At 46.3% G+C, this 25,314-nt stretch overlaps 1 protein-coding gene and 1 long non-coding RNA gene across 2 annotated transcripts; one reads left to right on the top strand and one right to left on the bottom strand.

Moving 5' to 3' along the window:
* The first annotated feature begins 5,129 nt into the window (after window positions 1-5,129).
* Window positions 5,130-10,059, top strand: LOC147859025 (uncharacterized). The gene is made up of 2 exons (XR_015530392.1): window positions 5,130-5,212; window positions 9,884-10,059. It is a non-coding gene; the product is annotated as an uncharacterized LOC147859025 (long non-coding RNA).
* On the bottom strand, window positions 6,220-8,583 carry LOC147859026 (delta(7)-sterol-C5(6)-desaturase-like). The gene is made up of 3 exons (XM_087326190.1): window positions 8,110-8,583; window positions 7,181-7,489; window positions 6,220-6,708 (listed from the first exon to the last, which is right to left on the bottom strand). The coding sequence occupies exons 1-3, from the start codon at window positions 8,489-8,491 to the stop codon at window positions 6,413-6,415; spliced, it is 987 nt and encodes a 328-aa protein (XP_087182316.1). The 5' UTR covers window positions 8,492-8,583; the 3' UTR covers window positions 6,220-6,412.
* Window positions 10,060-25,314: the final 15,255 nt, after the last annotated feature.

The raw sequence follows: 25,314 nt of genomic DNA, 5'->3' as shown, positions 1-25,314 counted from the left end.
ATTATCTCTTGGGAGAGCTCAAGGGAAGTATAATCATTCTATTATCCCTTGGCAGAGTTGAGAGAATTGCAAGCATAAGTTTTTCTATTCATTTCACTCTCCAACCTTTTTAAAATGGTCTATCTTCACGTTAATGTACCGTATTAAGGTTCAACATCCTTGTATAAGTTGTTTTTGTATTTACCGGTTTAGGTGTACATACATTGTCTTTTATTCTACGTTGTAAGCCTACAGGCAGATAGCTTTTACTTGTACTTTTTCGATGTTTTTAATACTATTGAAGAAAATCTTTCAAGGAAAAAAAATGGTCTATCTTCATGGATATAATAATGGGATTGTACTCATTATTATATGATTTAACGAAAATGTAAATGTAAGCTTATCTATCCATTTTAATGTCCAACCTTTATAATCGTCTATCATCATTAATGTAATGGTGGGTGTGTATTATTGTTCTATGATTTAACCGAGCTATAAGCTTAATCATATCTCTATCCATTTTACTCGAGCCAACCCTAGCAATTGTCTTATCTTCATTAATATAATATTGGGAGTGTATTGATTGTGATATGGTTTAGCCTTCCTCTCAATGTTCATTCATTGAGTATTGATTGAGCCTCATGATTAAGTATATTGAGCAAGTAATTGTAGACATATCATTATATTAATTAAACTCCTTGCACCATCTCTAGTGTTCATGGATTGATCACTTGGTCAAAAAAGCTAACCAATTGATTATAGACTCTTCATCTATTTTGAGATGGTTTACATAGTCCTTTTGTACATTTAGTCCCCTTCATGCATAATATCACTTGTCAATATTTTTTATCTTATTATGACTTCTAAGTAAATTGTTGACACAAGATTTTGTTGTGTTTGCTTGTAGAATCTAATCCTTAGCACTATAATGCTATTACTTCTTTCCACAAATTCCTTAATCTTGAAGTCAAGTTGTGGCCATTACTTAAATTGAAGTGTATCCTCTTCTACTCTAGTTCCCAATTGTCCAAAACATTCATAAGAATCTTGTATTCATATTGTCCAATTGATTGCTTATCTTTGAATTTGTCATATAAATAAACAAAAATGACGTTTATGTGCTCATATGACAATTTAGTGTAGTCACTAAAATATGTTCCACGCAATTCATAGAAGTGATGGGCAAACCATATAGTTTTATTGAAATAAGATATTACTCCTATTTGGGGACAATCTCCCATCTATATACAATAGTCTATTACTAGGTTTTACTCAACAAATCCACATAGAGCCTCTACTCACAAGGTTGGTCGGAGAAATGGCTATCATAGATTTGATCAATCAAAATTGTTAACATGTCTTACCAAATAAACTGTAAAGAAATCACCTATAAATCACAATTTTATGAACTACAAAATGACATAATAAAATGTAAATGGATAAGCTTCATATTTTGTCAAAGGAATTTTTATGTGTAAGAGGTACATATTAGTGCCAATCTCGGAAGCTTGGTAGAAGTGTTAAAAGTTGTAGAGAGAGAGAGAGAGAGATATGGCTTTCCATTTCCCGAGATATTGAGGATTGCGTAATAATTGGAATATGTCCAACACTTTGTATTTAATGGTTAGCATTGAGCTACAACACATCTACAAAAATTGAAATGAATGTTGATGTGACATTTTTGTTTATTGCATAAGTAAAATTTCTTTGCTCAATGGAGTGTTCGTCTTGCCTATTGGCTATTTAACATGTCACATTGCCCATGTATCAATGACACCGCTTAGTTATGGGTTAGTGGTACCATTGTATTGTTTTTCACACATTTATTAATATAATTGTGCGTTTTCATGAGAGAGAGAGAGAGAGAGAGATTACAATATTGTTGGTTAAATCCCCATTTCATATGATGTTTCCTTGAAGAGAGTGATTTGAGCCTCAATTAGATTTTCTTGAGATGTGGAGTTTACATTTTTAGGTGATTTTTGCATGCTCCAAGATTATTGAACCAATTTAATGAGGTTTGTTCACATCAAGTGTGGGTTGTTCATGACTAGATTTTGTATGTTGAGTGGTAGCTACATGAAACAAAAATTGTATCCACATTTTATATACTAATATGATGGTAAACTACCCAAAAGATAGCGTGCTTTATATGGTGAACGTGCCATCGAACAATGATTTCAAAATCATTGATGTAATGGCTATCGATTAGAAAAGTCCAAATTCTAGAACTATCTTTTTCATGAAGCTAAGGAATTATAGTACACGTAAGTGCTAATGGAGCCATGGATGAAACCTCAAGAAGCGAGGACAACTTAATTTGTTCAGTATATTAAGGGTCATCATTAGATTACCTTTGAAAAGAAAGAGGATTTAAACAAATAAATACTCTTTCAATGTCTATTTATATTCGTTTCACATTAGTTCAACCAATTGCAAGATAAGATATTGCATTCATATTGTGAAATGCACATAAGAGATCAAAACCAGTCTAGTTAGCTTCTTACTTCTTACTCAATTTATAGTTTATACAAAGGTACCCATTTGGGTTGGCTTAGCTTAAAAGGGTATGCTAAAAGGGTGGGTCAGCTTAGGTACTTGCATCCTAAAAAGGGTGTGCTAAAAGAGTGGCACAAAGGCATACATGCACACCACATTTCCCCCCTGAGAGAAACAAGGAGGTTTACAACACGGGGAAAGGATGGGGGTCAGAAGATAGGCCTAGGGTGGCATGTTGGCAGGTTCAGAATGGACGTCAATGGACGATTCTGGTGGGAGGTGAGGATCACACCCATAGAGTGCTCTAAAAGGGCTTATTGGTGTGCGGCAACCTCTTGCTTGAGGGTCTTGTTGAGGCATTCGGTGAAGATGGTGTGGGGATGTAAACATCTACGGACACGTAGTTGAGTTGCAACGACGTTGAGGACATCCCCCGTGGATTTGTTGGCCTTGATAGTTGGATGGGGTTAGTGACGGAAAACGAGCTATCAATCGGCGAATAGAGATCAATCACTCTTGTGGACTGAGGGCCACTTGGACTTAGCTGAGGTGGGGGACAGGAGGGATATCGTGTCGGAGGGGGATCGTGGAAAGATCATATGGTGGCGAAGATCAATCGCTCTTGTGGACTGAGGGCCACCTGGACTTGGCTGAGGTGGGGAACAGGAGGGCTATCGTGTCGGAGGGGGATCGAGGAAAGATCATATGGCGGCGAAGATCAATCGCTCTTGTGGACTGAGGGCCACCTGGACTTGGTTGACGTGGGGGACAGGAGGGCTATCGTGTAGGAGGGGGATCAGAGAAACTCGTGGGACAAGAAGTTAGTGGGCAAACTAAGGTGAGGGGGAAGAGGTGGATGCTTGGACGTGGGGGACTGGTACCCCGCATCTCCACCAATATGTGAAATGCACATCAGAGTCAAAACCAGTCTAGTTAGCTTCTTATGTGGTGTGCATGTGTTCCTTTGTGCCACCCTTTTAGCTCACCCTTTTTAGGATGCACGTACCCAAGTTGACCCACCCTTTTAGCACACCCTTTTTAGGATGCGTGTGCCCAAAATGACCCACCCTTTTAGCACACCCTTTTTAGCAAAGCCAACCCAAATGGGTTCCGTTGTATCAACTATAAATCGATTAAGAAGTAAGAAGCTAAGTAGACTGGTTTTGATCTCTTATGTGCATTTCACATATTGGTGGAGATGTGGGGTACCAGTCCCCCACATCCAAGCATCCACCTCTTCCCCCTCAACTTCTTGTCCCACAAGTTTCTCCGATCCCCTTCCTACACGATCCCTGATCCCCCTCTGACACGATAGCCCTCCTGTCCCCCACCTTAGCCAAGTCCAGGTGGCCCTCAGTCCACAGGAGCGATTGATCTTCGCCGCCATATCATCTTTCCTCGATCCCCCTCCGACACGATAGCCCTCCTGTCCCTCACCTCAACCAAGAATAGGTGGCCCTCAGTTCACAAGAGCGATTGATCTTCGCCGCCATATCATCTTTCCTCAATCCCCCTCCGACACGATAGCCTTCTTGTCCCCCACCTCAGCAAAGTCCAGGTGGCCCTCAGTCCACAAGAGTGATTGATCTCTATTCGCCGATTGCTAGCTTGTTTTCTATCACTAGCCCCGTCCAACTATCAAGGCCAACAGTTCCACGGGGATGTCCTCAACGTCATTGCAACTCAATTATGTGTTCCCAGATGTTTACATCCCCACGCCATCTTCACCGAACGCCTCAACAAGACCCTCAAACACGAGATGGTTGCATAAATCAACCCTTTTCGAGCACTCTATGGGCGTAACCCTCGCCTCGCACTAGAATCATCCATGGATTTCCATTTGAAACCTCAGTCCACAGGAGCGATTGATCTTCGCCGCCATATGATCTTTCCTCAATCCCCCTCCGACACGATAGCCCTCCTGTCCCCCACCTCAGCAAAGTCCAGGTGGCTCTCAGTCCACAAGAGTGATTGATCTCTATTCGCCGATTGCTAGCTCGTTTTCTATCACTAGCCCCGTCCAACTATCAAGGCCAACAGTTCCACGGGGATGTCCTCAACGTTATTGCAACTCAACTACATGTCCGTAGACCCCACGCCATCTTCACCGAACGCCTCAACAAGACCCTCAAACACGAGATGGTTGCATAAATCAACCCTTTTCGAACACTCTATGGGCGTAACCCTCGCCTCGCACTAGAATCATCCATGGATATCCATTTGAAACCTCAGTCCACATGAGCAATTGATCTTCGCCGCCATATGATCTTTCCTCAATCCCCCTCCGACACGATAGCCCTCCTGTCCCCCACCTCAGCAAAGTCCAGGTGGCCCTCAGTCCACAAGAGTGATTGATCTCTATTCGCCGATTGCTAGCTCGTTTTCTGTCACTAGCCCCGTCCAACTATCAAGGCCAACAGTTCCACGGGGATGTCCTCAACGTCATTGCAACTCAACTACGTGTCCGTAGATGTTTACATCCCCACGCCATCTTCACCGAACGCCTCAACAAGACCCTCAAACACGAGATGGTTGCATAAATCAACCCTTTTCGAGCACTCTATGGGCGTAACCCTCGCCTCGCACTAGAATAATCCATGGATTTCCATTTGAAACCTGCTATCAGATGCTCCCCCTCCTTTGACAAGCCATTGTTCTTGTTCTTGTTCATGTACCTGTCATGTTCTTGTTCATGCCCCTCAATCTCTTGTTTCTCACAGGGGGGAAATGTGGTGTGCATGTGTTCCTTTGTGCCACCCTTTTAGCTCACCCTTTTTAGGATGCACGTACCCAAGTTGACCCACCCTTTTAGCACACCCTTTTTAGCCAAGCCAACCCAAATGGGTTCCGTTGTATCAACTATAAATCGATTAAGAAGTAAGAAGCTAAGTAGACTGGTTTTGGTCTCTTATGTGCATTTCACAATATGTAAAAGAGAAAACAAATTTTTTTAAATAGTTATGGCCTATAACATCAACAAGAAGTAACCTTTTCTATAAAGTTGCGTATCATAGTGAGCAACTTATACAAACTTATATATGTAAGTTGCAACCTTAGCAAAAGCTATGAGTTAAGAAAGTTAAGAATACATGGGCTATTTAAAGCAAACAATAGCACAAGCGGAGAATTACAGTATAACTATCTTCGCTACAAACAAGAAACCAACTAGACTACCACTTAGTTCTCATTATGTTGGCTAGAGGTTAATTAATTAGCACCAATTCTTCATAAACTGAAAATGATAAAGGATTACATGTTATTAGTACATATGTGAATTTGAGAAGACTTGAGAAGAGCAATTCATCAAAACTTACGTAATTAACAAGCCTTGTAGCCAGTGGAATTGAGGGAATGGGATATATGCCAATTTAGAATGTTACATGGGGTTCTCTCTGACTCTGTATCAGTAAATCTTGAAATGAGATCTACTCAGCAAACAGAGGTGATGCTTTTTTTATAAGCAGTTTCAGTATTTCAACTGCTGCACTTGATACTTCTATATATCAAAACTCCATGCAAGCAATGGATCATTAGTATTTCACAGTCGATCAAATCTTCACAATGTGCTCCCATACTTAAAAGAAAATGGAAATCAAGAAGTAATAAAATACCAAAATTTTGACAGTAGCAATCAACTTTAGTATTTCACAATCGATCAAATCTTCACAATGTGCTCCCATATTTAAAAGAAAATGGACAGCAAGAAGTAATAAAAAACCAAAATTTGGCAGTAGCAATCAAAACATTTTAAGATAAAACCAAGTCGACTTATAGAAATACACCAATGACATATCATCAAGGGATGATGAAACCCCTTGTTAACACCTCAAAAGACTAGTATAATAAATTTCAGTATGGAAAAGTTGAAAATGAAGCACATGCGTATCCTGACAATCTAATAAAATTGCGTCACAACATATCCAGTCTTTGAGACCTATGAAGATTTATATTTCTCAGGTTGAGAAGGATCTCGCAAGGTACCGAACATCCAATCCATCCAAATTGTATAGTGACCATAGTTATGTCGATATGTGGTATGATGTATGGTATGATAACCCGCACCCATTATTGGCCACACGTTGCCATGGAGACAATCGTGGATATTTGTTGTCCATATCGCCTCCACAAACAGTGAAAGCTCATGTGTGAAGAAGTGGGTTGGCACCAGAAAGATGAATATCACATGTGGACATGCTTGCAATATCCCATCAATCGGATGAAACGCCAATCCTGCAGAGAGGCCATGAAAGAATATATCATCTCTCACCATCAAAGCGAAGAAACTTTTGCACAAATATTAACGAGAAAACATCGAATTTATTTACACATTTCAAGAGGGTTCATTTTGAAACAGAAAACATTAGAGCTCCCTCAATAACACAAACTTCAACCGAATGTAGGACAAAACATCAGAAATAACCCTGGTTTTCAAAACTTACTACAGATCCCTAGTTACACCCTAAGTTTTTCAAATTTTAATAAACATGTAGGGGCAATGTTGTGAATGCATAACAAGGTCAGGGAGTATTTTAGGGTTTTTTTCCCCTTGAAGCTATCCCCACTAAGATAATCACATCATCTCCGAGTTTTTCTGTTTGAAAGAAACGCAATATTAAACGAAAACAAGATTTAGGCAAACTCTTGAATGTGCGGGTCTTTTCATCCCAGGAATGAAAGGGTGAGGATTTTCGCATAAGAATACCTGCAAATGGAGAGAGCGTATTCTCTTTATTGTATATGTGATGAGTCGCATGTAGCCATTTGTACAGAGGTTTACAATCATGTAGGGTCCTGTGCATCCAATAGATCCCAAACTCGACAAGCACAAGATACACAAAAGTGAGGACAACGTAGCGGCCCACACCAACTTCACGTATGCTTGAATAGCACCTTGTCCAACCATTCTCGATCATGTACTCCGAGAGAGTGGGCAAGGAGACGTACATAGGCATGGCTTTCATACATACCCATATTTGTAACAAGATGGCTTCTCTAGATGGTATATTCTTACCTAATAAAATATCCACAAGCACAAACAAAAAACAACAATTTTAGCATATCATATTTACGAGATTGATTGGTTAGCTGATTGATCATCATACTCCACATAGCATTGACATGGATAGCCTGTGTTTGTATCAATGACATGTCTATATAATCATCATCATCATGAAGATGGAACATTGAGGACCACATATGTATATAGCCCATATATGCACATGGAATCCCATGTTCCGATCAATGACATGATGTTGACGGTGATATGAAAGGTTTATATGTATATATATATATATATGATCGATATGCTTATGTGGTCTGGTCATTTATTCATAGGCATAACAACAATCATCAGCCTCTGGCATCGTCATCATTATATTATGGTGTATAAAACATGCATATTGAATTCCATGTTCACCCATCTATAACATGATGCTGTCGATACCAGAGGCTGATGATGATTGTTATGCATATGAAAACACCAGACCACATAGGCATATAGATCATAATTTTATAGGCATATATACCCACATATGCATATGGAGTGCCATTTTCCCATCTATGGTATAACTACCATCATCATAATCACCATCATCAAAGGTTTATTTTTATTTTGTGTTTGTTTGTTTTTACCTTGAGGGAAGAAGACATCCCTTTTCCAGTGATAGATGTAGAGGCTCCAGAGACCGCCTGAGGCAAAATAGAGGAGAATTCCAGCAATGTAGTTCCGTAGCCATGTTTGGGCTGTGTGAGGGATCTTTGATCTCAGGCGATGAGGAACGAGGGGTCCGAGGACGATATCATTATACCACTGTGTTTCTTCTGAGAAATTAGATAGACTTTTATAAGAAGATGCCGAGAATAACCAAGACTCTGATGCAGACGTCAACAGATTGGTCGAATTATCTTCCTTCTTCTGTTCCTCTGCAGCTGCCGATGAAGAAGAAGAGGCGGCGGCGGTGCCTAAGTGGGAGAGAAGCAAACAGAAGACGATTGAAAGGGGAATAGAAGCCATGTGTGTTACATATAAATCAGGGCTCTCTGCAGAGAGAGAGGGAGAGGGAGAGGGAGAGAGGGAGGGAGGGGGAGAAGAGAGATGAACGATCCTTTTTCAGGATCGCCCAAAAGGAGAAAGAAAGCAAAAATAACTTCTTTTCTGTCCCCCTCTCTCTCTCTCTCTGTGTGTGTGTGTGTGTGTCTGTCTGGTTTGACAGAGAGATGATGATGACGAAGAAGAAGAAGAAGAAGAAGAAGAAGAAGAAGAGAGGAAAACAGTGTGCCGGGGGTGGGGGCCCAAAGGAAGGGAAAAAACACAAAGAATGTATGTATGTATGTATGTATGTATGTACATTTCTATGTATATGTATGTATGTATGTGTATGTGTATGTGTATGTGTATGTGTATGTGTATGTGTATTTGTACATATTGTGGTGTGCATGTGTTCATTTGTGCCACCCTTTTAGCTCACCCTTTTTAGATGCACGTACCCAAGTTGACCCACCCTTTTAGCACACCCTTTTTAGCCATGCCAACCCAAATGGGTTTCGTTGTATCAACTATAAATTGATTAAGAAGTAACAAGCTAAGTAGACTGGTTTTGATCTCTTATGTGCATTTCACATATTGGTGGAGATGACGGGGTACCAGTCCCCCACATCCAAGCATCCGCCTCTTCCGCTTCGTAGGTAGCATCGCCCTCACCACCATCACCGACATTCTTGTTAGTCTCTTGTAGTAGTATCTCTTTTATTAGCACCGCCTTAGTTCACTAGTTAGGCCTCCCGATATCCACCGCTTCATCATCAACATCGGTTCATTGTCTCTATTTTTTAGTTTCTTTCGTGTTCGTGTTCGTGTTCGTGTTCTAGTTCCCGATGAGGGCCACACATGGCTGCTCACTCCCGTTGGTGTTCGTGTTCTAGTTCCTGGTGAGGGCCGCATGATCGCTCACGCCCGTTCGTGTTCGCGTTCTCGATGAGGGCCGCACATGGCCGCTCACTCCCGTTCGTGTTCTTGTTCCCAGTGAGGGCCGCATGGTCGCTCACTCCCGTTTGTGTTCCAGTCTCCGGTGAGGACTGCACATGGCCGCTCACTCCAACTATTGTTCGTGTTCCAGATCCCGGTGAGGACCGACATGGTCGCTCATGCCCGTTGTTGTTCATGTTCCAATTCCCGGTGAGGGCCACATGGTCACTCACTCATTCGTGTTCCAATTCTCGGTGAGGACAACATGGTTGCTCACGCTCGTTGGTGTTCGTGTTCCAACTCTCAGCGAGGACCGTTCCAGTTCCTGGCAAGGACCACACATGGTCACTCATGCCCCCCCTCAATCTCTTGTTTCTCGCAAGGGGGAAATGTGGTGTGCATGTGTTCATTTGTGCCACCCTTTTAGCTCACCCTTTTTAGATGCACGTACCCAAGTTGACCCACCCTTTTAGCACACCCTTTTTAGGATGCATGTGCCCAAAATGACCCACCCTTTTAGCACGCCCTTTTTAGCCAGGCCAACCCAAATGGGTTTCGTTGTATCAACTATAAATTGATTAAGAAGTAACAAGCTAAGTAGACTGGTTTTGATCTCTTATGTGCATTTCACAATATGTTTGTATTTTAATTTGGCCTCTTAAAAGACTTTAATATATCATTCCTTCTATCTCTCCATCACTTGTCTCATCCTCTGTGTGTGTGTATGTGTGCGTGCGCGCGCGTGAGGCCGTATCGGGAGACACGTCCTCTTAGACATTTGAGTATCTTCTATTATTATTATTATTACTCATGTCAATGGCATGTGAATGCCAATGCATAGATTTGTGCATTGAAGGATCTGATGCCCCCCCCTAACTTTTTTCAGCTCTTTCTCACTTAAGTCGACATATTGTAAATCTTCGGACCGTCAAGACTCCAACGTCTAATTACTATTTGGTTCCCTCATATTGTTGAAAGACGTCTACAAAAATTATTCTTCGACACATAAAGCTTGCACCAAGCCTCATGTGAAGAGGTAGATAGATTTTTTTTTAGTCTTTTTCAAGAAAATATGCACGTGAGTGTGAATGATGAGCGAGACCACTAGGGTCCTAAGCTATGGATGATGGCCCTCCTTAGGTCTTCTTTAAATCGAGCTTCTATTGTGATTCATGTAGATACCCTTGATAACACATATTGTGTGCGTGAGAAAATGTGTTGTGGAATGTAAGAGTTTGTATTCTTGAATGTTGTGCGATAAGTTTTACGTTTATGTGAAGATGAATTGGTGCAATGTGGATTTCTTCGACAGTTGAGTGCAATGTCATTTGTATGTGCTCCTACTGTCAAGCTTTCCTTGGTATGTTGCACTCTTCCATGGGTCCCCATCCCTAAAGTATAGACTGTATCAACACTCCACCACTCAATAACCTAGTTATGTAATTGGTGGTGGGAACAATCATACTGGTGGTGCTAAGCACCAAATGGGTCTTGCATTTTGTAGTGCGAGAAAAGGGCCCTTCTTCCTATAGGTGAAATATTCGAGGCGTTGCAACACTACATCATTTGTCTCACCTTTAATTTCATGATACCGCCCTTTCAAGGTATGCGCCATCTGCATCTAGACGTTCCGTACACTTTCCACTGGATGAACATTAGTATTATCAAACACCTTAGAACGTCTAGCAGTCAAAATAAACCACATTGTGGTGGTGCATAGCAACTCCCATACCTCTTGCATTGCCTTTAACATATAGGGAATTTCCATATGACTTCACCGCATCAAACTTATCCTTCCTCTTTGGATTTTGTTGAGAGATCAAGCTCAACTTAGTTTAGTTAGTTAGTCAACCATGTAACTTCATAGTTACCTAGATAGAATCTAGTTAGAAGTGTTGACTGTAACGCCTTAAATAGGACCTTGTACTTAAGTGGGATATTCTGGATCCTCCACTCCTACGTACATTTAATATAGGACTTACACATTAGTACCTATATTCTACTCACACATGATGTATATATACCTCATTGTGAGTATTTTTGTATTTGATGATAATAATGCTAATTTAATATAGAGTTAATCATCCCCCATCTCGTGTTGTTCATAAGTGTTAACTTCATCTCTCTCTCTCTCTCTCTTCCTCTCACACACATACACACACATATCACATAATCTTCTGCTTATCAACTAATCACATAATTAGGTACTAATTAACCCTTGCTTAATTAATTACCTAATTATTAACATGGTATCAAAGCGTGTGGTTTAGCACATCCACTAAGCCCATCCACCTCTTCATAATTGTGTGTTCGAAACACCGACGACAAATTCTGGCTATCTGCTACCGTAGTCCCGCTACGTAGTACGAGTACGTGATCGAAGGAAGAAAAGCAAAACGGAAGACGCTTAGCCACATTCGAGACGCTGAGACGCCCAAAGAGGCGTGGGAGAACTTAAAGAAAATGTTCGCTATCAACACAACCGCCCGAAAGCTTCAACACTAACAAGAGTTGAACAACATTTGGTAGAAAGATATGTCCATGTCGGACTACACTGCCAAAATTAAGAGCATTTGCGACTCGCTTGGCTCCATCAACATAAATGTCGATGAAGAAGAGATGGTTCAAGTATGCTTGGGCGGCCTCACACAACGATTCGATCCATTACGGACAGCAATCTTGGCGAGAGAAAACCCTCCTTCATTCTTCGACCTCCAATCAATGTTATTGGTCGAAGAGAACCACCTCCGAACCAAAACGAAGACGTCAGAAGGAAAAATGTTCTTCTCAAGTTTAGACGGAGGATGAGGACGAGGTCACGACGGGCCCTCACTTATCGTGAGATCCTGACAATCACACACGAAGTCAAAGCCATCTTACAGTTCGGTACGACATTCAAACTGGTCGAGTTCCTCGCAATGCAACAAGTCTCAACGGCTAGGGACCTGGCCGAAGAACACGCAGAGTGACAAATGATATTGCGCGCTATTTCTGGATTAATAGAGCCTAAGGAGGAAAATGCCTTAAGCAAGATCGGTCGGAAATGGTATGCGGTCAGAGGCCACATGGAAATCGAGTTGCCTGCACTAAACATGGCCTTGGTCAAAGTTCACCAGGAATTGGCGCAAGTGCGACTCAAAGCAAAGGACATAGCATATAAGAATAAGCATGCGAGCCGAACTGAGAACGAGAACAAGTGGCAGTTACAAGAGTTGCAGGACAGTCTAGCCGAATTAAACCTACAACTACAAGATGCCAAATCCAAGGCCCCCCACAGAAGGCGCCTCCACGGATGAAAGCCGAGCATTACGAGAGGAGGTAGAGGCCCAGCAAGCAATAGGGGCCTAAGCTAAGAAAATGGCAGTGAATGTGGAAACAGAGATCGAGCGGCTCTGCTGCGAACTTTGGCAGGCCTCGGATCGAGAAAAAGGTGTTCTTGCCACGGCCCGGAAAAGTGTGAAGTCCCTCCAAGACAAGCTTGACGCGTTCATGATCGCGCACAACCAGACTCTAGCAGTCCTCGACGAATAAAAAGTGGCCACCGCACGTGCCGAGCAAACAGGTAAAATCTGTTGCAAAACAGTGCTCAGCCACCACCGAGGAATAGGATAAATTCACAGAAAACAGGAAATACAAAATGCACGAAGTAGAATAGAGAGAAGAGTACACGGGATGTTTTTCGTGGAAAACCCTAACTGGGGAAAAACCACGGGAGTCCTCAAACTCCAACTATCACTATAGACAGAGATGTACAATGGTGAAGCTACAAGGCAACAACCTTGAGCTCACTGTCTTCGCCACAGGCGGCGGCAGTACACAGAGGCAACGACCTCTTCGTCTCTCTCTCTCTCTCTCTCTCTCTCTCTCTCGGCTACTCGCCTTTTTTTTTTTCTCTCAAAAAATGAGCAACAACAACTAAACTGTTTGCCCTAAGTCATATTCATACACATATGACTTTCGGGCTATTTACAAATATAGCCTCAAAGGGCTCTTGGCAAACATATTCACAAACATGTCCCCGCATCCGGATCTCTCTCCGGGTACATTCGTCATCCGGCTCCGTAGCCGGGGTCTTCAGCATCCAGCTCCGTAGCCGGGGTCTTCATCATCCGGATCCGTATCCAGGTACTCTTCATCCGGCTTCATGCCGGGTACTCTTCATCATCCGGTTCCGTAACCGCAACCGGGCTTGCCGTCATTTATCTCCGGGGACATCCGTAACCGCAACCGGGCTTGCCGTCATTTATCTCCGGGGACATCCCATCCGGAGGGACCGAAATCCCAACAAACTCCCCCTTCACTTCGGCATGGGATGTCTCTCCAATCCAATCCTCTTCCGGCATGCTTCCAACTTGTCGGGTGTGAGCACTTTGGTCAGCATATCTGAGCCGTTCTCGTCCGTGTGGATCTTCGTCAGCACGAACTCCTGGTCTTCTATCCTTTCCCGGATCCAGTGATATCTTCGCTGGATGTGCTTCGTCCGGGAGTGATAGGCCGCGTTCTTCGCAAGGTGGATGGCGCTCTGACTGTCGCAGTAGAGTCGGTACTCCTCTTGCCGGATACCGAGCTCTCTAATGAAGTCCTTCATCCATATTATTTCCTTGCCGGCTTCAACAGCCGCCATGTACTCCGCCTCCGTGGTTGACAACGCAACCGTCTTCTGCAGCCTCGACTGCCACGAAACAGCTCCCCCTGCATACGTCATCACATACCCTGATGTGGACCGGCTGGTATCTGCATCAGCCGACATATCCGAATCGGTAAAGCCGTCGAGTTCGGCCTTACTGGAGCCGAATCGGAGGCACACGTTTGCCGTGCCCTTCAGGTATCGGAGTATCCACTTGACCGCGTTCCAGTGCTCTTTGCCGGGATTGCTCATGTACCGGCTCACCACTCCAACTGCATATCCTATGTCCGGTCTTGTACACACCATTGCGTACATCAAGCTTCCGACGGCAGAGGCATATGGTACTTTCATCATGTCCTCTTTCTCAGCCTTTGTCTTGGGGCTTTGCTTGCTGGACAGCTTGCAGTTTGCCGGGAGGGTTGATCCGACCGGTCTTGCTTCCGACATGTTGAACCGGTGAAGCACCTTTGTTACGTACTTCTCCTGTGACAGCCACAACTGCTTCTGCTTCCGGTCTCGGATGATGTGCATCCCTAGTATTTGCCTCGCCGGACCCAGGTCCTTCATTGAGAAGGTTCGGTGAAGTGCTTTCTTCAGCATCCGTATCTTGCCCTGGTCCCGTCCGACGATCAACATGTCGTCCACGTACAGGAGGAGTATTAGAGAGTCTCCTCCTTCGAACTTCTTCACAAACACGCAGTGATCGGACTGCGTTTTGTGGTACCCTTCGTCGGTCATGAAGGAGTCGAACTTCCGGTACCATTGCCGGGGAGCCTGCTTCAGTCCGTAAAGGCTCTTCTTCAACCGGCATACCAGTTGCTCCTTCCCTTTCTTCTCGAATCCTTCCGGTTGCTGCATGTAGATTTCTTCTTCGAGGTCACCGTGAAGGAATGCCGTCTTCACGTCCATCTGTTCTACCTCGAGGTCCATGCTTGCCGCTACGCTCAGCACCGTCCGGATGGAGGTCATCTTCACTACCGGGGCAAATATCTCGTCGAAGTCGACGCCCTTCTTCTGCTGGAACCCCTTCACTACGATCCTGGCTTTGTATCTCGTGGGGTTTCCGGCATCTCCCGGTTTCAGCTTGAACACCCACTTGTTTCGAAGTGCCCGCTTACCTTTCGGCAACTCCACAAGTTCATATGTGTGGTTCTCATGCAGGGAATCCATCTCCTCCTGCATGGCACTTAACCACCTGCGGCTATGGTTGTCAAGCTTTGCTTCTTCAAAACTTTCCGGCTCCCCCTCGTCGGTTAGCAGCACGTGCTCTTGTTCCGGAAATCTCCGGGGGGCCCTTCTCTCTCTTAGAGGATATCTCCGTTCCGGAGCTTCGGTAACCGGCTCCTCCGTTTCCTCTTCATCCGAATCCATTTCGGGATCGGGGCCGGTTCTGGTATCTGTTTCATCTTCCTCGGCCGGTTCTGTTTCTTCACCGTCTTCGGCCGGATCCTCGAGTGCTAACCGGTCCCTTGCCGGTCGGGACTGCTCCTTGTAGAGTTGATCCTCACCGGTCGACTTGGAGCTCTTCATCTTCTTCTCCGACTCCCAGTCGGCGAGTGTCTTATCCTCCATGAAGATGATATCTCGACTCCTGAATATCTTCTTGTCGACCGGGTCCCATACTCGGTAGCCGAACTCGTCGTCGCCGTAACCGAGGAATATGCATGGCCGGGTCTTTGGATCTAACTTTCCTCTCCGGTCCTTTGCCACATGCATGTATGCGAGACACCCGAACACCTTCAGATGCCGGTAGGACACTTCCTTACCGGTCCACACTTTCTGCGGCGTGTCTCCGTCCAAAGGTACTGAGGGTGATCTATTTATCACATACGTCGCCGTCGACATTGCCTCAGCCCAAAATCCCTTGGGTAATTTCGCATGCGCCAGCATACTCCGGACCCTCTCCATTATGGTCCGGTTCATCCTCTCGGCCAGCCCGTTCAGTTCCGGCGTCTTCGGCACAGTAAACTCGAGCCGGATTCCCTTCGAGCGACAGTACTCCTGGAACTGCCCCCGGTATTCCCCTCCGTTATCCGCTCATATCGCTTTCAGCTTCTTGCCGGATTCCCTTTCCACTCTCGCGTGAAGTTCTTTGAAGACGCACAACACTTGGTCCTTTGTCTTCAACGGTGCCGTCCACAGCTTCCGGTTGTGGTCATCAATGAATGTCACGAAGTACTGGGCTCCGCCATGTGACTTCGTCTCTACTTGACACACGTCAGTGTGCACCAGCTCCAATGGTGCGCTACGTCTCGTTGGTGGCCTTGAGTGGAAGGAGGTCCGGTTTTGCTTACCGGCCAGACAGTCGGTACACTTCCCCAGGTGTACGCGCTTTACCGGTATCAGGTTGTCATCGGCAAGCCTCTTCATCCCCTTCTCACTCATGTGGCACAGTCTCTTGTGCCACAGCTCACCGGCAGTGTCGGCTGCCACGTTCAGCTCTTCCGGACATAGCCGGGAATTCATCAGGTACAGTGTATTGACCTTCCGGGCCCGAGCCACTATCAGGCTCCCTTTGCTGAACTTCATGACACCGTTCCGGATGCTACCTGTGTAGCCTTCATCATCTAGTCTCCCGGCCGAAATCAGGTTCAATCGAACCTCCGGAACGTGTCGAACATCCTTCAGCAGCATCTTGCATCCGGTTGATGTCATCAGCCACACGTCTCCTATGCCGGCAATCCGGCATGTACCTTCATTTCCCATCCGGACACAGCCGTGCTCACCGGCTGTGTAGGATGAGAAGTATTTCTTCTCCGGGGTCAGGTGGAACGACGCTCCGGAGTCGACCACCCAGGTCATCTCTACACCGGCAAGGTTCAGCTCCTTCTCTTCGGTAATGAGCATTATCTCTTCTTCACTTGCCGCGAGTGCCGTCGTTCCTTTCCGGTCCTGCCCTCGCCGATCCGGACATCTCCGGTCCGTGGCTCCCTGGTATGCACCGTTTCTCTCCGGTGACTTCTTCGAATCGGTGTCGTCGGCTCCGTTGTCCTTTCGGTAATGCCGACAATTCTTCCGGAAGTGCCCCGGCTTCCCACAGTGGAAGCATGTGGGCCTTCCTCTTGACTGCGACCGGGTCCCCGACTTCTCCCGTCTTTGCGGACTCCGGTTCCATTGTCTTCCCCGATCCGATTCGGTAAGCAGCGCCTTCGAGTCGGAGGCCGGTTCTTTATCTCTCCGACGCGCTTCTTCGTTCAGAATACTTGTCTTTACCGTTTGTAGGGACAAGTTGTCTTCCGTGCAGGAGGTGCTGAGAGTCACCACCAAGTTCTCCCAGCTTTCCGGTAATGTACACATCAGAATGATGGCTTGCATTGCATCCTCCAACGGGAACTTGATCGCCGCAAGCTGGTTCACGAATCCCATGAACGTGCTCACGTGTTCAACCATATTCTCGCCGTCCCGGTACTTGAGGTTCACTATCTTCCTCATCAGGGAGGTCCGGTTCAACGCATTCTTCCTCTCGTAGAGGCCCGACAGCTTCTTCCACATCTCATATGCGTTGGTGTCATTCGCCACATGTTGTAGAACGCTTACATCGATATATTGCCGGATCGTCGCTACGGCTTTCCGGTTCAGGAGCTTCCACTCCGACTCTATTACCCCCTTGGGTATCTCGGCATTGTCGATCGGTTCATACAGGTCTCGGACGATGAGAAGGTCTTCCATCTTTATCTTCCAGTCGGCGTAGTTCTGTGAGTTCAGCACCATCATGCCCGGAGGCCCACTACCGCCGCCTTCCATTTTCTGTGTTAACTGTGCTCTGATACCACTTTGTTGCAAAACAGTGCTCAGCCACCACTGAGGAATAGGATAAATTCACAGAAAACAGGAAATACAAAATGCACGAAGTAGAATAGAGAGAAGAGTACACGGGATGTTTTTCGTGGAAAACCCTAACTGGGGAAAAACCACGGGAGTCCTCAAACTCCAACTATCACTATAGACAGAGATGTACAATGGTGAAGCTACAAGGCAACAACCTTGAGCTCACTGTCTTCGCCACAGGCGGCGGCAGTACACAGAGGCAACGACCTCTTCGTCTCTCTCTCTCTCTCTCTCTCTCTCTCTCGGCTACTCGCCTTTTTTTTTTTCTCTCAAAAAATGAGCAACAACAACTAAACTGTTTGCCCTAAGTCATATTCATACACATATGACTTTCGGGCTATTTACAAATATAGCCTCAAAGGGCTCTTGGCAAACATATTCACAAACATGTCCCCGCATCCGGATCTCTCTCCGGGTACATTCGTCATCCGGCTCCGTAGCCGGGGTCTTCAGCATCCAGCTCCGTAGCCGGGGTCTTCATCATCCGGATCCGTATCCAGGTACTCTTCATCCGGCTTCATGCCGGGTACTCTTCATCATCCGGTTCCGTAACCGCAACCGGGCTTGCCGTCATTTATCTCCGGGGACATCCCATCCGGAGGGACCGAAATCCCAACAAAATCAAAGAAAAAGGAGTAGTACGAAGAGCAGATGGCAGTCAAGAATAAGTTGGCAGAGGAAATCCAATTCTACATGTAGACGGAATTGGCTCGGATGGAGGAGATGTACACCAAGGAATTGGACATCTTGCAGACAAATATGGGCCTCATCCAAGATTGGTACGGATTACAATAAAGATGTGCTGCAAGAAAAATAACACAACTTGAAGCGACCATCAAGCATATGTGAGCAAAGACAGAAATGTCGGAGGAGAGGATCCGAACGTTGCTAGAAAAACGGAGACAACACCCTCCAAATGATATCCGACAGACTGCAGGAAGGATGGGACGACTAGTCCACACAAGCTGCCGAACTCCAGATATTTCGGGCGGACCAGGAAAATCGAAGGAAGGAAGTTCGCGGGTTCTATAAGCTCGACGAAGAAAGCATCAACACCGTTCGGGTAGATCTCACGGAGGACTAGAGAGTGCTTGCGGCATGTCACTTCACGGAGATAGTGCAGCTTCTAGAGGCATTCAGTGAAGATCAAATTGACTTCGCCCTCAAACTAGAAGCCTATAAGACCGAACGGGTGCAAGCGGAGAAAGAGTAGGACACAATGAAGGAGCCTAAAACCATCCCGCTCCACGACATCGGATTTCACAAACAATCCCTAGATGTTCTTCATCCCACCTAGCCCGCACCAACCTTCCATGCTGAAATTATGGAGTAGAAGCTAGCCGAAGAATTCACAGAGATGACCATGCAACAGTTGCAGTCTACGACCCCTCACGAGCCATAACCCTAGGAACCCCTGCCCAAAACCGAACAAAATGAACAAGTCGTCGAGGCGGATCCGACCCCAACTCCGAACCAACAACGTGAAGCCGAACCGACTCCAACAAAACCGAACATTTTGCACATTTTTGATGAAACTTGAGCGGTCGTGGGTTCGACAACATAGTAAGTGATCCAAATCGAAGACACAACCGACTAGTCAGGCCGAACGGAGGGTCGACAACAAGACCCACTAGTTGGGCTAACTGGACAATCTACACAGGTGTCGACTAATCAAATCTACTAGTTGATCTGTCGGTTCATTAACTATTGTTGAGTGGCAAGCTCAACTGGATCCGGATCGGCTAAATAAGCTTGAGCCGGATCGGCATCCGGAAGGATGAGCCGGATCGGTGAGCTGGGGAGCCGGTTAGCCGGATCAAGCAGTAACCGGAAGCCAAGTAACAGCTAGTCTACTAGGGAGTTAATATCTCGTAGTTAGTGTCAGACGCTCGTGTGAGCATTGAAGTACACCGTACTTCTGTCAGTCCGTATGGACTTGTATAAAAGTGTTCACTGAACACATATGATGTACAGATTGAGTATATTTTTGAATTGAGTTTGTGTGCTCTCTCGGTCTGTCTCTCTCGCGTACTGTGTATATTCTAAGCTCTCCATTAAACCTACGTTTCTGTTTTCGATTTTCTACTACTTCCGCACGCTATTCTTTCACATGGTATCAGAGCGCGAGGGTTAAGAACCTCTACAACCGACATTAGCATCTGAAGATCCGGTCCGTATGGACTTGTATAAAAGTGTTCACTGAACACATACGATGTACAGATTGAGTATATTTTTGAATTGAGTTTGTGTGCTCTCTTTGTCTGTCTCTCCCGCGTACTGTGTATATTCTAAGCTCTCCATTAAACCTACGTTTCTGTTTTCGATTTTCTACTGCTTCCGCACGCTATTCTTTCACATGGTATCAGAGCGCGAGGGTTAAGAACCTCTACAGCCGACATTAGCATCTGAAGACCCAGTAAGAACAGAAAGAGAAGTAATGGACAGAGGAATGGCTAGCTTGCTCCTAGTGGAGAAGCTCGACAGATCCAACTACGCATCTTGGTCATACAAGATGCACCAGTACCTACTTGGGCATGGGTACTAGAGCTATGTCGACGGAGCTAACGACACAACACCTGATGCGGCACACAAGGACTTCCTAGTGTGGGAATAAGCGGCAAGCAAAGTGATGTACTACTTCACATCCAGTGTCGGAGACCAGTTTCTAAGCCATATCCGAGATGCCAAGATACCAAAAGAAGCTTGGGGAAACATGAAGAAGGTTTTCGCCGCAAGCACAACGGCTAGGAAGTTGCAGCTCAGGCAGGAGCTCAGCAATGTCCGATAGAAAAATCTGTTTGTGGCCGATTACACGGCCCGAATCAAGGAAATTTGTGACTCACTCGCCTCCGTCAATGTGAACGTAGAGGAGGACGAGATGGTTCAAGTGTGCCTTGGTGGGCTAGCATCCAGGTTTGGAGCTTTCCGAACGGCGGTCTGTATGAGGGAGAATACGCCGTCATTTTTTGACTTACAATCGATGCTCCTTGTAGAGGAGAACTACGCCGGTGCGTCAACAAGTGCAGCCACCGACAACCGGATGTTGTACACAGAGGTGGAGGTAGACGAGGCGGGTCGGCTCGCAATGGTAACGGTCGGCAAGAGCAGGACCAAAGGCACTGAGAACGTGCCGACAATAGTTCCGGACCCTCCACAAGCAGGGGGAGTCAAGGCGGTGCCGGAGGCTGGCAAGCAAAGGCCGACGCGGAATGTTGGTACTGTGGTAAAAAGGGCCATAGACAAAGCAAGTGCTGGAAGAAGCACGCTGATTCGGACAGATCCGGATCCGGCAAGGCCGGCTGGGAGAACCGACAATACTCACACTACGCAGAAGGATTAGGAGGATCCAAAACTGGAAAAGGCGGTAAAGGGCCAACCTTAGTGATGAAACACGAGGCTAACTTGATGAAGAAGACCACTTCCAAATCGGAGGAAGTGTGGTACATTGATTCCGGTGCGTCTAATCACATGACAAGCCACAAAGAGTGGTTCTCCTTCTTGGAGAAACCGAAACAACCAAGAGCCATCGAAACAGGAGACGACACTCCTCACCCAATCGTGTATGTCGAAGAAGTCCCTTTGAGCCATGTCGGATATAGGGGGAAGCTGATGAACATATTACACGAAGAACCTGGTGTTAGTCGATCAGATCGTTGACCAGGGGATGCAGGTGTGGTTTACGCACCTTGGGTGCTTCATCGAGGAAGAGGGCCAGATTACTACGCAAGGGCGCAAAGACGGGAGGAAGTTCATCCTAGACACCAATGACGTCGGCACCACTTTGTTTGCCAAAGGACAAAAGATTGAATCGGACATCGATCTCTGGCACAAGCGGATCAGCCATGTCAATTACCGGAGGCTTCAAGACCTGCAAACGAAACAAGTTGTTTTCGGTTTGCCGAAGTTCAGTGGCCGGAAGGCCCAAATATGTGAAGCCTGTCAACTCGGGAAGCAACACCGGCTTCCATTCCCCATCAAACGAAACCGTAGTCGTAACAAGCTCGACCTTATTCATTCGGATGTATGGGGACCGACATAGAACGTTAGTCTTGTTGTCCGCCGGAATAGTATCTGTCGGACAAGAGCGCAGGAATACGGAATAGTATAATATTGTAATGCATGTAACGGTTCATGCGGGAAGCGTGAACGGCTAAAAGACCCTGCGTACATAAAGGGCAAAAAACCTCTGATAGAGGTAGCGTGTAATTTTGAATGTAAGAGGCATATTGTAATAGAGTTCTATCTTCTCTGATATCTGTGTAGCTACGGCTAATCCACTGTGTATCTGTAACACTTGAGAGCGTAGGAGTAAGTAATGGTGTGTGCGCTAGCCCACTGTCAAAGGAGCTCGGTTGTAGTTGTCTCCCTTATATGCTGCTAGGTAACGGGGAATATCCCACTAAGTATTACGCACAAACACTACCCTTCGTTGTCATGCAATCACTTGGAGGTCTAGGTCGAAAGACTGACTGTAGACCGTGTTCCTAGTCGGTAACACTTTTGGCACGCTTGGTGATCTGTGTCTTCTCACAGACGAACAACGACGAATGGATGTTTAGCCGCAAACGCCCTAAAGAACCAACACAACCAGACCGGCCAATCACAAGGTCCATCACACGCCAGGCACAGGAACGCGCACGGCAAAAGCCTCGCCTCAACGACCTCAACACTACCTATCGGGACCACAAAGGTGATTTCCCGCTCTCCAAATACCTCGACGATACGCGGGAAGCACGCTCACCACACCAGCACTATGGTCTTTCCCTGCCCGCCGTATCCCCCAGCATGGCCTTTGCCTATCCCCGCTTTAACGGTGAAACCGACGCCGCAACCCACATTCGCCTATTCCTCAATGTCTGGAATGCAAACCACATGGCGCAGAGCCTTTCTGAGGCAGTATCGCACTAGTCCAAAATGACGGAGTTCGGGTTAACATTGGATGGGCAAGCGGCGTTTTGGCATTCACAGATGGATCTGCCATCAATCACGACCTTCGACCAGTTGCAGTCCCCCTTTTTGCGGTTCTTCCATCGGAGGGTTCTACAACGCGAAATCCTCGAACAGTTCTACACAATTAAGCAGCTGCCGACCGAGACGATCACGGATTTCAACTTATGTTTCCAAAATTTACGGTAGAAACTAGAACGGGGCCCCGCGGAGGACAAGGCTCGGGAGACATTTCTGGCGGCATTACGCCGACCTATACAGACAACGCTCAACAGCAATAGCGTGAAAGGGGAAACGACCGATATGGTCATCGAATGAGCGTTATAGCTCGAGCTGGACGACGAAGATGAAAGGTTTTCTATGTCCTCATTATGACGAGCGTTACCTCAAGACGAGGAACGACATTTTCGTCAAGCAATCCAGTGCACGATTTGCTTGAATTCGGGGCATTCCGCAGTGGAGTGCAACATGCGAATCCACTGCCCAATCTGTCATCGAACGAGCATTACAGATCGAGCTGGACGACGAAGAGGAAAGGATTTCTATGTCCTCATTATGACGAGCGTTACCTCAAGACGAGGAACGACATTTTCGTCAAGCAATCCAGTGCACGATTTGCTTGAATTCGGGGCATTCCGCAGTGGAGTGCAACATGCGAATCCACTACCCAATCTGTCACTCGAAGGCTCACACAGTCGAGCAGTGCGAATACAATATGCTGAACAGAGCCACTCCCACAGTACGCAGCATGGACACACAACGTCCCCCACGCCGTACTGAACAAAGAAGGCAAGAAGACCGACCACGGTATATGGATCGCAACCCACGTGACAACCGGCACTACCGGAATCACACCGATTTTGAGGAAGATGAGCCGGAGGATGAGGACTACCGTGATCCCCCCAGATATGCTAAAGGGGGCCGGCGCTATGAGAATCACCGGCCGACAAAAAAATGTGGCGGCTTCAATGGACCACCAACGATATGACGAAAGCTCGGACGATGACCGGCACCAAGAACCATGCCGGGACCAACAGCAACCACCGCGTACACTCCGACAAATGAAGTTGGACCGTGATGAGCAAGTCGCACCGGGGGGTTGGCACACACCACCAGGGGCCGAGAAGGGCGAATCTAACATCCATTGTTTTGTTTGTCAGCAGCTCGGACATTATGCCACACAATGCCCAGTATGCAAGGGTAAAGGGCCCGCCGTCAATACGATTACGGCAGAAGTGCAGCAAGTCACGACACGTCAACAAACAAAAATGGTTGATTGGGCCGTGCAAGATGAGATACGCTGAACAGCCCAAGCATGGGTTGAAAAAGCAAACGCGACAAATACGGAATGCATGCGGAAGGAATCCACAAAAACGATGGAGCTAGTGGAGGACGAAGGACCGGCCCCGGACCCCATTTGGCAAGCACTGGCAGGCTACGAGATAACGTTAACCATGGCGAAGCTGCTACAACTAGTCCCACGCTTCCGCCAGACCGTGGAAGAGTGGGTGACGGGCATACCCGGGGTGAGCGTCGCTACGAATTTCACAGACATTAGCGATGAGTCGTCTGTAGTGGATCACCACAACCCGGCTATTACATTGATATTACACGGTCAGGAAATCCCAGGATGCGTAATCAATGGCGGCTCGGGCGTTAATGTAATTAGCGCGAAAACATGCGAGCAGTTAGGAATTTCAGAATGGGAGGCTTGCCCGTTCTGGCTACGTATGGCAGATACCCACTCAGTACGACCATTGGGGTTGATACGCAAGGTAGGCATTATCGTGGGAGGACATCGCTTCGACATCTCGGTGGTAGTCCTCGCCCTGGATGCCCCAAAGGCGTACCCAATACTGCTTGGCAGACCGTGGCTTCGTGTAGCAAATATCAAGCAGAGCTGGCAACACAAGTGTATCAGTTTTCGACACGGACGCACCAAGGTTCGCGTACCAATGGAGGAAAGGGCGACACAATCCAAGGGTATAACACCATTATACACGGAAGATATAAATATGTTGGCTGGGGTGGATGATACAGAATTAGAGGCATACCTAGACGAGCACCCTCAGATTATTCCGCTATTCGAAATCGACGTCATCGCAACCGCGGCAAAATATGCTACGACCACTACTCTCCACGACGAAGCTTACGAACCAAACTTGGAGTCAATATTAGAACTAAGCAGAGCACGGGCAACGTTCGAGAGGGAAATGGAAATTTCACGACGAGTCACCGCCTCAGCCCTAGAAGAAGTAAACGTGGGTACGGCATCAGAACCCCGTTTCCTCTCCATAGCAAAAGAATTAAGGTCAGACCAAAGAGATGCAATGATCGAACTACTCAAGAAATATAAAGATGTGTTTGCCTGGGCTCACGAGGACATGAAGGGGTTAGATCCGAAGTTCTATCAACATAAGATTAATTTAGCAACCGACGCAAAACCAGTCCAGCAGCGTCGCTATCACAT

The sequence above is a fragment of the Azolla caroliniana genome, unplaced genomic scaffold, assembly GCF_043228905.1.
Source record: "Azolla caroliniana isolate FFs.n. ecotype wild unplaced genomic scaffold, voAzoCaro1.0.p SCAF_10, whole genome shotgun sequence".
In the NCBI taxonomy this organism is placed as follows: domain Eukaryota; kingdom Viridiplantae; phylum Streptophyta; class Polypodiopsida; order Salviniales; family Salviniaceae; genus Azolla; species Azolla caroliniana.
The sequence above is the reverse complement of the archived record's forward strand: the minus strand, read 5'-3'. Positions and strand labels throughout refer to the sequence as shown.